General features: G+C 45.8%; 1 protein-coding gene and 1 non-coding gene across 4 annotated transcripts in view; both read right to left on the bottom strand.

Moving 5' to 3' along the window:
* Nucleotides 1-356: 356 nt before the first annotated feature.
* Nucleotides 357-12,254, bottom strand: part of TBC1D8B (TBC1 domain family member 8B) — a 103,660-nt gene continuing 91,762 nt past the window's right edge. For 2 of the 3 annotated variants that reach the window (XM_056539589.1, XM_056539592.1), the window contains exons 20-21: nucleotides 9,711-9,808; nucleotides 358-1,514 (exon numbers count right to left, since the gene is read on the bottom strand). In XM_056539589.1, coding sequence (XP_056395564.1) covers nucleotides 1,110-1,514; nucleotides 9,711-9,808 — 503 coding nt within the window. In that variant the 3' untranslated portion in view covers nucleotides 358-1,109. Of the gene's footprint in view, nucleotides 1,515-9,710; nucleotides 9,809-12,254 lie in introns of all 3 variants that reach the window. The other variant, XM_056539590.1, reaches the window with a different exon arrangement.
* On the bottom strand, nucleotides 7,282-7,470 carry LOC130292240 (U2 spliceosomal RNA). The gene has a single exon (XR_008848145.1). It is a non-coding gene; the product is annotated as a U2 spliceosomal RNA (small nuclear RNA).

Genomic DNA, 12,254 nt, shown 5'->3' with positions numbered 1-12,254 from the left:
CATTGAAATGAATTAGATATGGGCAGGGTCCACCTGCAATACAGGATTGCTTTTTTTTTTTTGCTCGCCCCAGCCGTATCTGGTTCCCGTACAGTAAAATCGTAGTGTGAATGCCCCCTAACACTTGTTTTTTTGGAATCAAATAAACACTTTTGCATTTTTTTTAAATCTGATATGTGCTGCGGGGAGATCCGTTTTGTATTCAAAGTTGGAGTTTGCTGGATCTGCACTCTAGAAGCCACTCTACACCATTTCATTTGGACTTTTTCAAATTGGTTGTGCTGCTTTTCTACATTTACATATTATACACACACACACACACATATATATATATATATATATATATATATATATATATATATAATTTTTTTTTTTTTAACTAAGAGCTAAATTGAAGAGAATGGGCAATAAGGACTGGCAGTGCTTGATGCATGCTTTACGTCTCACTGCGGTAATATTCATTTTTATTTTTTATAATTCTATGTGCAAAAGCTTTCTCCAAAATTTTGTTAATTTGAACATGAACAAGAAATGTTGATATGAATGGGAAAAGTTTCCAGCTATTTGAGAAGATGTCATTCCACTGGGAGGGGAGACTGAGCTGTGAGCATCATTTATTGTGTTATCTATTTATTTCAATGTAATCTTGTCTGCTAAAGGGGACACAGCTGGAAAGTGATCTATACAGGACAGGAAGTCTCAGCTTAGTTTTAGGCCTATTAATATTCACTGTGAACTCTCAATAAATGGCATAAGTGAATAAATTGCAAGGCTTAAAAACAGATTTGTAAAACGAACACAAATCACCTGGCTTAACATGTAAAATATTTAAAAGTAATACTACCAATGTAAGTACATGATCGAAGACCATTTATTTTACACATACAATAAGTCAGCAGTTGTGCTCACAACTGAAATGTGCATGTATACAGTGCAGCTGATGTGTGGGGTTTTCTCCTTTTTGACAAAAAAAAAATGCATTGTAGCCCTAAAACATATAAAAAGTGTAACTGTGTCCCATTACAAGAAAAAAAAAAAAAAAACTTTAAAAGGTAAAGTGGACATTTTATGTAGTGGTCTGTGAAGGGGAGATTAGAAGATGATGTTCCTTATACCCTCTTACTCGCATGCATTTGAGATGTCCGCGCAGCGTCTAGCTTGGCTTTGAAATCAGTAGGTTTTTCAAAAAACCTGACAAGTGAAGGTTCATTGAGTAGAGAGGCAAGAATCTGCTCAAATGCAAAGGACCATTCAGTGTCTTCTTTGGATGGGTGAGAAACCGTGTGTTCTGTGTCTTGTGGCGCACTGCTCCCCTGAGTGTTGTCAGTAAGCTCAGTGCCTCCCTCTGGTGGTAGAGTCTGGGTCTGAGAAGCAGTATTCTGTAGTTTCCTACCCACTTCTTCCATACGGAGGAGGAGACTGGTGACAGCCGCAATGGCACGATACAGTAATTCTTCTTCAGGATCCCCATGAAATAAGTTGTAAAGTGTCTTTGAAAACTGGATGAACTGGGTCTGATGAGATAAAGATTACAATAGGATAAGAGAACCTTTATGTTTTTATTTTATTTTTTTATTGCAGAGAGTTAAAAGGAATAATCCAATTACAATCTAACTGGTGGGGTCTGACCACTGGACTCTTCACCCAATATGAGAACAGAGGAAAATGGTGCCCTCAAAAAGAACAAAAAGGCTAATTTCCATTCTTAGGATCAGTGGGGGTCCATGGGGTCAGACCCCCACAGATTAGATCCTGTGGATAGGGAATAATATTTAATAATACTTTCCATTTATGCTCAACAAACATAATGAAATGTTCTTCACTAGTGCTTGAAAGCAGTCTGTGAGCCACCTGAAAAGTTATTGCAGCTTAAAATGTAGCTCTGCTAAAGGGGACATTTTTTTTTTTTAAACACACTTATCTTTATAAAGCCTTTCTGGCGCCTGTTTGTGCTGTATCTCATTCCAGCTAATTCAATACCAAGAAGTTGTTTTCATTGTCCGCCATGCCACAGTGGAGCTATACAGCCTGGTCACAATCAATGTTTTTATATTACTGAGCTCACATTACTAGTACTCTTGCACCACACCTATGAGGTTTAGATACTTTTTTCCCCATGCCCAACAAAAGATTCATGGCCTTGGGAAAATGGGAATGTGGCTTAAGATGCAACACCATCCTCCAAAAATGTGCCAGAATTTAACCACAGTTTAAATGAAAGTAGGGTCACCCACACTAACCTAAATATCCAGGTAGATAGTGCGGGTTACATTTCTAATGCTTCTTACAGGGTGAAAATCAATTCCCCTGTTATGGAGATCTTCATCAAGTTGCTAATATGGTAATTACTTCTTATGTGCATTGGAGGATGGCTGCTGCTGAATGTATAATGCATTTTCCCACCTGCTCCGTCGATAACCCTCAGCCAATAACCCGCCCCCACCATAAATATTCATCCCCTCTTCCTCAGGATGTCCATGAAGGGATTGGGGGTTGTCAGTGAAAGTGGGTGGGGTTATCAGCCAGATCCAGAAAGTATTTCACACACAGCAGCAACTGCCTCCATTGCACATAAGAAGAAAATACCATATTAGCAACAAGATGAATATCTCCTGAATGGCTGTACAGATTTTCACCCAGTAAGGGTACTTAGAAACAAGGTCACCTGCACATCTACCTGTATATTAATGTTCGTACAGGTGACCCTACTGTCAATTTCCCTTAAAAGTGTCCCTGTTCTAAGAAAAAGGAGATTGTTTTGTACTCCCCATAAAATCTCTCATTCTCATGGCCTTCATTGGGGGACACAGACCGTGGGTATATGCTGCTGTCCACTAGGAGGCTAATACTAGTCAAAAAAAGAAGTCTGCTCCTCCCAGCAGGATATACCCGCACAGAGCTAATAAGTTGTGTCACAAAGCAGTAGGAGAAGCCAAAGCCCAAAAGGAGAAAATGTCCGAAGGACATCAAAAGTAAGATCCGGCAGCAAACAACCTGACCAGGTAACTGTAAATGGGTGGGTGCTGTGTCCCACAATGAAGGCTACAAGAAAGAGATTTTATGGAGAGTTAAAAAAAATCTCCTTTTCTCAGGCGCCTTATTGGGGGACGCAGACCATGGGACGTCCCAAAGCAGACCCTGGGGTGGGAAAACCAACTGCCAGAGAAGGGAAGGTAAGGCCAGAGACTGAGCCATAACCATAACCGTAACCAGTTGCTTCCATAGGCTGGTTGCACAATATTAAAATCCTGTTACTCAGCCCCCCTCGACATGTTTCACTACTGCTGTAGCGTTATCAAGAGGCAGCGGGCATGCCCGCTGCCTCCTGATAACGCTACAGCAGTAATGAAACATGTCGAGGGGGGCTGAGTAACAGGATTTTAATATTGTGCAACCAGCCTATGGAAGCAACTGAGTGTGTACTGCAGACACACTCAGAACTTATACAACTATACTTACAGTAGATGGGAATTATCCCACTCAGTTAGAGATATTCATTGCACATTAGCAATAGGCTATTGCACTGATGTTTTAATTTTAGGAGCTAAGTTATCAATAAAGCTTTTGGGAATATTTTAAGTGTATGGGAAAAATGGGAACTATTGGATGACCCTGCGGGGAAATCTATTGGTAAACTTGACTTAATTAATTAACCCTCCATATACTGGTCTTAAAATTGGAAGAGCATAGCTAAGAGAGCGCAAGATCTTGCGACAAGGGACTACGCCCGTTGAAGACGTGCAAATTGGCCAGACTGGGCAACCAGGAAGACCAGCAGGCCCTCTACCCTACACTCCAAGCCCATCCTACACCGGAGGGAGAAGAAATGCAAACAGGCCGGAGGGGAGAGCAGAGCCATCAGGAACACCAGAGCCCCCGTCCAGAGAAACAGAGAATCCCAGATCCAGGAAGAACTGGAGGTACCCTGTAGTCCTAAACCAGGAGACATGGAGAAGCTCTACTTGGAGGGAACACTCCAGCTGACGAGCACCAAGGCCGAGGCAGGACATGGAGCGGCGAACAAAGACCACCTCTCGCAGGGAAAAGACAGAAGAGCGGGACCAGAACCTTGCCAAGGCCAGAGACAAAAAAACCCAGAAGGGTGGAAGCAAAAGTAAAACCACCCCGGAGAACGAGGCATGGAGAGGCCCCCTGGAAGAAACCCCAAGGCAAGAAGGGCCTGCAAGGCAGAAAACCGAGGGAGAGGGACCTGAACGAACTGGAGCCACAGGGAAAAATGAATTACCCTAGGGGAAAATAGCAGCCAAGATGAAAAGGCACCGCTACCCCTGAGGCCACTCTGCCACCTGGCACTTACAGACACAAGAAACCAGGGGACAGACAAGGCTGATCAAGCAGGGGATCCCAATGGTCAGAACGGACTGAATGACCGAGAGAGTAAAATCCCAGAATGTCCTGTCACAGAGAGGAAGACAGAGGGGACCCAGAGAAATGTCAACCCAGCTGAAACCACAAGGTGAGGTAGCAGAAGACATGACCAGGGCGCTAGAGGGCACCCCCCCAGCCTGGCAGCAAACACGGTTCAAATGTCACACTCCAGAAAAGGAGGAGTGACTTGACACAGCCAAGACTGTCGAGGAACCCCAGGGAGGCAAGGCAGCCCAAACAGAAGGGCAACCAGAGGAAGGCCTAGAGACACTCCAAGCTGAAAGAGCACTGGAGACTAAGAGCAGAAAACAACAGAGCATCTTTACATCCAGAAGGAAGCACAGGAACTGCCAGGATGGCTGCAAAGCAAGATGTACCCCAACAGGGAGAGAGGGCAGTGCAAGGAGCTGGAAAAGCCAGGGTATGGACCTGGCAAGAACCGACAGAACTCCACCCAGAGAAGAGGGGAAAAAACAGGAACTGCTCCAGCAGTACCAACACATGCCCAAGAGGGTCAATGGGAAAAATAGGGTGGTAACAGCCGGATGGTTGCAACTATGCCAATCTAGTAGAACTCTGCCAAAAAGGGGGAAAATGAGGGCAGGAACGAACAAAGAACCCCTCAAAAACCACGAAAGGCCAAAGGACAATGGCTGCAAAAGCAAAAGGCAGGAACTGTACAAGGACCACACAGTAGATATAGAATAGTAGACCCCCACTAAGCTCTCCAAAGCTGGGAGCGGAAGGGGTCAGCGAGAGTGCAGAACCAGCCACAGGGAAAAGTATAGAATACTGACAGCACTTTGCCTAGAAGAGGGGAAATGCAAATCCACCCCAAATCCAGGGGGGGTGGGGGGGGGGCGAGCCAAGATGACATGAGCAATGATAGGAATCCCATAGTAGGCAACAGTAGTGAGTAGCCAGACCACTAATACTCCCTTTTCATAGAAGGAAGAATGAGATGGATAAGATAGCAGGAGCAGAAGACCTACTAAGCACACCAACGCCTCCCCCAAGTAAACCCTGGACGAGACAGAGTCGGAACTAACCAAACCCTGACATGAGTGTACCACAGCAATTGCAAACAACTCCCCACATGAAAGAGGGAAGGAAACCACTGGACTGGCCAGAGTAGGCTCCCCGCCACGACCCCTCGAATAGGGGGGAGGAGGAAGTGCGCTGGGTAAACTACAGTAGGACACATGCAAATCACTGGCACTGGAAGGCCACAGATAACCCCCCATTTGTAGGGAGGAAAAGGGTGGATGCCAGCACCATCAAGCTCCCTAAGAATATGCAGGGTCGCCCACTGGTTCCCTCGCACTAGAAGCCCACACCACTTCAAATCAATGGGACATCACCCATGTAAGCGGATGTACCTGCAGAGACACAACGTCTCCCACCAGTAGAGGGGGTCCGGAATTCAGCTACAGATGTGGCGGAGTGCGCCCCCATGGACGTTGGGGAAAAATGGGTGCATGGACGGACACCCCCCGCAACACCCACATGCCGTGATGCGCCATGGCTGCAGCCGTGGGCGCGGCAGACATCACGTCCTCCATGGGCATCGCAGAGGTCCAAGAACAACAGGCAACTCTGACATAGCAGGGTACCAGAGCCGCAGACACCACAACCTCCATGGATGGAGTAGAGGGTCCATCGTACATAGGTCAACTCTCACCCACAGTGGAGTACCGGAATAGTAGCTGTGGCAGACATACCAACCTCTATGGATGGTGTAGAGGGTCCATTGTACATCGGTCAACTCTCACCCACAGTGGGAGTACCGGAATAGCAGCTGAAACAGACATCCCAACCTCTATGGATGGTGTAGAAGGTCCATTGTACATTAGTCAACTCACCCACAGTGGAGTACCGGAATAGTAGCTGCGGCAGACGGCACGTCCTCCATGGGCGGTGACCACGTCACAGAGAACCACCCACGAGGAGGCTGCAGAGAGTCCATTACCCACACAGGGGCACCCCTTCTGTCACTTCACACAGGAAGTACGGCAACGGGACTGTAGTAGCGGATGCGGCGGACTCTGTAAGGGTAGTAGGTGGTGAAGTGAACAGGCAGACCACTGCCAGGCTGAATGTTACTCCCTGAGGGAGGGCAAGGGCAGTGTGGCGAGCAATGCTCTTTACTAGAAAAGGTCGCACTGAACAAAAAGTGGCAAAATAAATAATAACATGAAAAATCTGTACATAAGTAGACAACGCTGGTTACTGTCCCGAAGACTGAACATAGTAACATAGTTCATAAGGTTGAAAAAAGACCAGAGTCCATCAAGTTCAACCTATAACCCTAATGAGTCCCTACTGAGTTGATCCAGGGGAAGGCAAAAATCCCTCATACTAGAGGCAAAAATTCAGTATAATCTTTGGATCAACATGCTGTCCCTAAATATCTAGTATACATAACCAGCAATGTTATTATTCTCCAAAAATGCATCCAGACCCCCTTTGAACTCTTTTACAGAGTTCACCATGACCACCTCCTCCGGGAGAGAATTCCACAGTCTCACTGCTCTTACAGTAAAGAACCCCCGTATGTGCTGGTGTAGAAACCTTCTTTCCTCTAGACGTAGAGGATGCCCCCTTGTTATAGATACAGTCCTGGGTATAAATAGATCATGGGAGAGATCTCTGTACTGCCCCCTGATATATTTATACATAGTTATTAGGTCGCCCCTTAGTCTTCTTATTTCTAAACTAAATAACCCTGGTTGCCCATCTTTGAACCCTCCCTAGCTCCACTATATCTTTCTTGTACACTGGTGCCCAGCACTGTACACATGACTCGAGGTCTGCAGCATATGTGAGCATAATGGTACAATGCACAAGGTCTTGTGTCACAATACTCTGACCAAAAGCCAAGGATTGCAATATGTGGGATGCACCGAACCAGCAGAACTGCCCTATCAGTCAAACGCCTAGGGCGACTGAAGCAAGCTTCAAAATGGCCCCCCGTTCCGAAAAATCCAATCAATTTATGGTTCTCCAATAGGGGACGTATAGGATAGTAACTGATAGGAACAGATACTACACTTGATCTTAGCCAAGAGGCCGAAAATCGACAAGAATGCCTTAAAGGCATACTAGGAAGGCATGGGACCTGAGGGAAAAAACTCCAAACTGCAAAACAGACAGGAGCAATAGGAAGGGCCAAAGAAAAAACTATAAAGCTGTAATAACTACTTTACGCCACTAGAGGGGAGCCTTACACTCTGATAGAGAACATTTATTTATTTATTTTTTTTTTACACTACTTTCCCCTCAGAGCGCACGGCTCTCCAGAAGAAATAACGCTATATAAAAAACACGCCGCCGATGCCGCCAAACGCCGGCCTAAAGTAAATGATGAAGTCGGGGGTGAAATTCACAGAGCACCCGTGGACCGCCTGGATGAGGAAATGGCCACATGAATGGAGCGCCGGCCGCCTGGAAAAATGGAGGTGCACTAGAAACCGCGTCTCTCTCCAGTAGCTGCTTCAGAAACCAGGCTGGGGACAAATGTATGCTGCAACCAGTCTCGTCCCCACTGCTGCACTGCCCAGCCATGTGGGAGCGAAGACACATTGCTAAAGAGGGTCCAGCCAACAAGGAAAAACATGCGTCCTGCTCACTGGAGCGGCAGGAGCAGGGGGAGGGGGGTGTTGCAGAGTAATTTTAGATAACCCCCCTGGCGTATACAACTATCCAGCCAGGATCGCGGCAGCTACACAGGGAGCGGAGACCCACTGCCCTAGAGATCCCGGGGCAGCAGACAGAGTCTCTGGTCAGAAGATAAGAAACACGCTGCCAGTACACTGAGCCTGGCTGCAAAACAAGTGCAGCAAGGGTTAGATTAACAGACCACCAGACTGTCCCCTTCACATTGCGCCAGAGGCCATGAGGGGACCGGCCCAGTACAGCCACGTGTAATGGCGGATAAGGAGCTGTGCACTCTAAGAAGGGGGACCCTTGGGATGAGCACAAGGGTGAGAAGGGGAGGGAGGGGGGGGGGGTGGTACAGGATGAAGTTCATACTCACCCACGGACTCCATCTTCCAATACTCACCCAGAGGTCTTCAGTCACCTAAGGCCATGCTGCATCATGCCAAGCTGCCATAGCGAGGCGGGAAGAGGCAAGTGGGGGAACCGGATCCAGGTGCTGTCAGGTGGCGAAAAGGGATTGACGGCCCATACTTCTATGCACCGTGCCCCTTTGTCGCATGTGGGTGATCAGGTAGCGCCAAGCTCCTGTCGCCCAACCAGGAAAAATAACAAAGGGAAAAAACTGTAACTAGACAACCCTAGCTAGACAATAACAAACAGAAAAGACCAGGTCTAGAGAGCGCTCCAGACCTGTGTCTGCCTCCTACTGACACTAAGCTAAAACTAATTAGCTCTGTGCATGTGGGTGGGTATATCCTGCTGGGAGGAGCAGACTTATTTTTGCCTAGTGTCAGCCTCCTAGTGGACAGCAGCATATACCCATGGTCTGTGTACCCCAATAAGGCAACTGAGAAAAAATTTGACACGACATAAAGGCACAGTAGATGTTTATTCAGTAGATGTCTCTGATGAGCTGACATCCCGAATCAATTCAGAAAAAGCAAGGAGAAGAATGTGGTTAAAGGGGTACTCCGGCGCTAAGACATCTTATCCCCTATCCAAAGGATAGGGGATAAGATGCCTGATTGCGGGGGTCCCTCCGCTGGGGACCCCCGTGACCTTCCACGCCGCACCCCGTTAGAATCAGTCCCCTGAGTGTGTTCGCTCCGGGTCTGATTACTGGGCGATCACGGGGACGGAGCATAGTGACGTCAGAGCTCCGCCCCGTGTGACATCACGCTCCGCCCCCTCAATGCAAGCCTATGGGAGGGTGTGTGACAGCTGTCACGCCCCTCCAAAAGACTTACATTGAGGGGGCGGAGCGTGACGTCACATGGGGCAGAGCCGTGAAATCACTATGCTCCGTCTTCGTGGTCGAGATGGACTCAGCCTGAGGACCTCCAGCGGTTCCGGAAGCCGCTAAAGGTGGGTGCTGCATGGTAGATCCCGGGGGTCCCTAGTAGCGGGACCCCGGCGATCTGACATCTTATCCCCTATCCTTTGGATAGGGGATAAGATGTCTAGGGGCGGAGTACCCCTTTAAGTGTTTCATCGATTTCTGTCCAGCCTCATATCCCCATTATAATAGGGCCATTTAATGAAGCTAGATGGAGATAACTGTAGGATAGAATTGCTGTGAGATGGATATAAGTTAAATTAATGGTAATGTCTAATTTGTTGTCTAAATTTATATTTTAAATATAATGCAAGCTGAAGTTTACCTGGTTCATCCGTGGTAGGTCTTTAATACTTTCTTCCTTATGCACCAGTTCATCTTGCCACTGTTTCAGATATGCCTGAATATCAATCTTCCCTCTACCTTTAAGATCAAAGCCATACTATTAGAAGTGATCCAAGTCCCCACACAATGATGAAACCTGTACTTGTCATGCAGCTCTAGCAGAAATGTGATATTCTCCGCCCAGGGACGTGCACACATATGGGTAAAAGGGGGCTGGAGCCCCTGCCCTTTTCCTCACCTGCCCCTCTAGTGCCCTCACAAAAGGAGCTACAGACTAAGGGTGATAGGTGCAGTAAAAAGGTCCGTTGCTGGGGAGATTTGTATGTGGTTTAATGGAGGCTGCTGTGCCCTCCCTGCAGCAAGGGGGCGCCACTCACCCTGTCATTATCTGCCATTTCTCTGCTTCTCTCCACATGGAGGAGACAGGAGCAAAGGAGGCAGAGAGAAGCCCTGCCCACAGCATGTCCGGACACAGACTTCAGCCTGTGCAGAGGGGGATGGTGCCTTACTTACTGTAAGTAACTGAAAATATAAGTGAGTGACTGTCAGTGTGTGTGTGTGTGTGTGTATAGATGTGTGTATATATGTGTGTGTGTGTATCTCTATGTATGTGCTTGTGCAGAGAGGGATGGCTGGGGCCTTAGTGTGACTGTATGTCAGTGTGAGGTGTATATATGTGTGTTTGTGTGTCTATCTCTATGTATATTCCTATATATGTGAGCAAGTGAATCTATGTGTGTGTATGTATATATGTGTGTGTGTATATGTGTATGTATGTGTGTATATATGAGCAAGTGAATCTATCTATCTATCTATCTATGTATGTGTGTGTATGTGTGTGTATATATATATATATATATATATATATATATATATATATATATGAGCAAGTGAATCTTTGTATGTGTATATATATATCTGTAAGTGATTGTATGTGTGTACCTGTATATATGATGTGCTTATTGGCTATATCTGTTTGTATATATTCCATGTTATATGTGTGTCTGTGTATTTATGTTTCTTAATGTATATTTGTACCTGTATATATGTGTCAAAGTGTCTCTTTGTATGTGTGTATATTACCTATGTACTGTATGTGTGTATATTACCTATGTACTGTATGTGTGTATATGACCTATGTACTGTATGTGTGTATATGACCTATGTACTGTATGTGTGTATATGACCTATGTACTGTATGTGTGTATATTACCTATGTACTGTATGTGCCTTTATGTTATGTGCTTGTATGTATTGTATGAAGCACATTATTAGGGAATTATTGGAGGAATATAAGCACAGTATATAGGGAATTTATGGAAGCACAGTATATATTACATTATATTGGAACATTATATTTTTATGTATGCTGGCACTGTGTATAGATCCTTAGGGTGCGTTCACAGGTGCCTATTTTTGCTGCAGATTTTGCTTCCCATTGACAATGGGAAGAGAAATCTGCTAAAGCAAATCTGCAGCAGAAAATACGCACGTGTTAACGCACCCTTAGTGGTGGCACAGTATAGTTTAATAATAGTGGCACGGTATATAGTTCATTAATGGTGGCACAGTATATAGTTCATTAATGGTGGCACAGTATATAGGGAATTAATAGATGAATGGTGGCACAGTATATAGTTCATTAATGGTGGCACAGTATATAGGGAATTAATAGATGAATGGTGGCACAGTATATAGTTCATTAATGGTGGCACAGTATATAGTTCATTAATGGTGGCACAGTATATAGTTCATTAATGGTGGCACAGTATATAGTTCATTAATGGTGGCACAGTATATAGTTCATTAATGGTGGCACAGTATATAGGGAATTAATAGATGAATGGTGGCATAGTATATAGTTCATAAAGGGGGGTACGGTATATATTTAAAGGCAAACTGGCAGGCTGTTTACTCGCACTAAACCCAATGCACTAGGTTACAGTGCAGTATACAAAAATTGGTCGTTCCATTTTCTAGGTATTGCCCCACATTGCTAGTATGCGAAGTCACTCTTGTGCGCAATGGAGGCGGAGATTCCCTGCCTCCATCCTGTATGCTGTGCTATGCCTGGCCGGCTTTGTATATTTGTAATTCTTTTTTTTGCCGACTTGTATATTGCAGCATGTAAGCATATATTAGTGTGGTGTCCATCTCTTCAGTGTAAGAACCAGGGCTGTGTGGAGATTCCTGCATAAGGTGGGTGATTGGTGATGGGTGCTGGGTGATTGGGGGATTGGGGATGGGGGCATTGGGGATGGGTGCTGGGTGATTGGGGATGGGTGATTGGGGATGGGTGCTGGGTGATTGGGGATGGGTGAGGCCGGGTACAGTGCACGTTCTCTCATATAGAGGTCAGACCGGGGCATATAGGGGGAGATTTATTAAAACCTTTGCAGAGGAAAATCCTTCTGCAAAACCATCTGATTAGTTGCTATGGGCGACTGCACCGCTCTTTCTCTGCACAGGTTTTGTATAAATCTCCTCTATAATACAGTATATTATAGGGCAGCTGTCACATGTT

Source organism: Hyla sarda, chromosome 9, assembly GCF_029499605.1.
Source record: "Hyla sarda isolate aHylSar1 chromosome 9, aHylSar1.hap1, whole genome shotgun sequence".
NCBI classification, from domain to species: domain Eukaryota; kingdom Metazoa; phylum Chordata; class Amphibia; order Anura; family Hylidae; genus Hyla; species Hyla sarda.
Note: the sequence above shows the minus strand (reverse complement) of the source record. Positions and strands in the feature narration are given on the sequence as shown.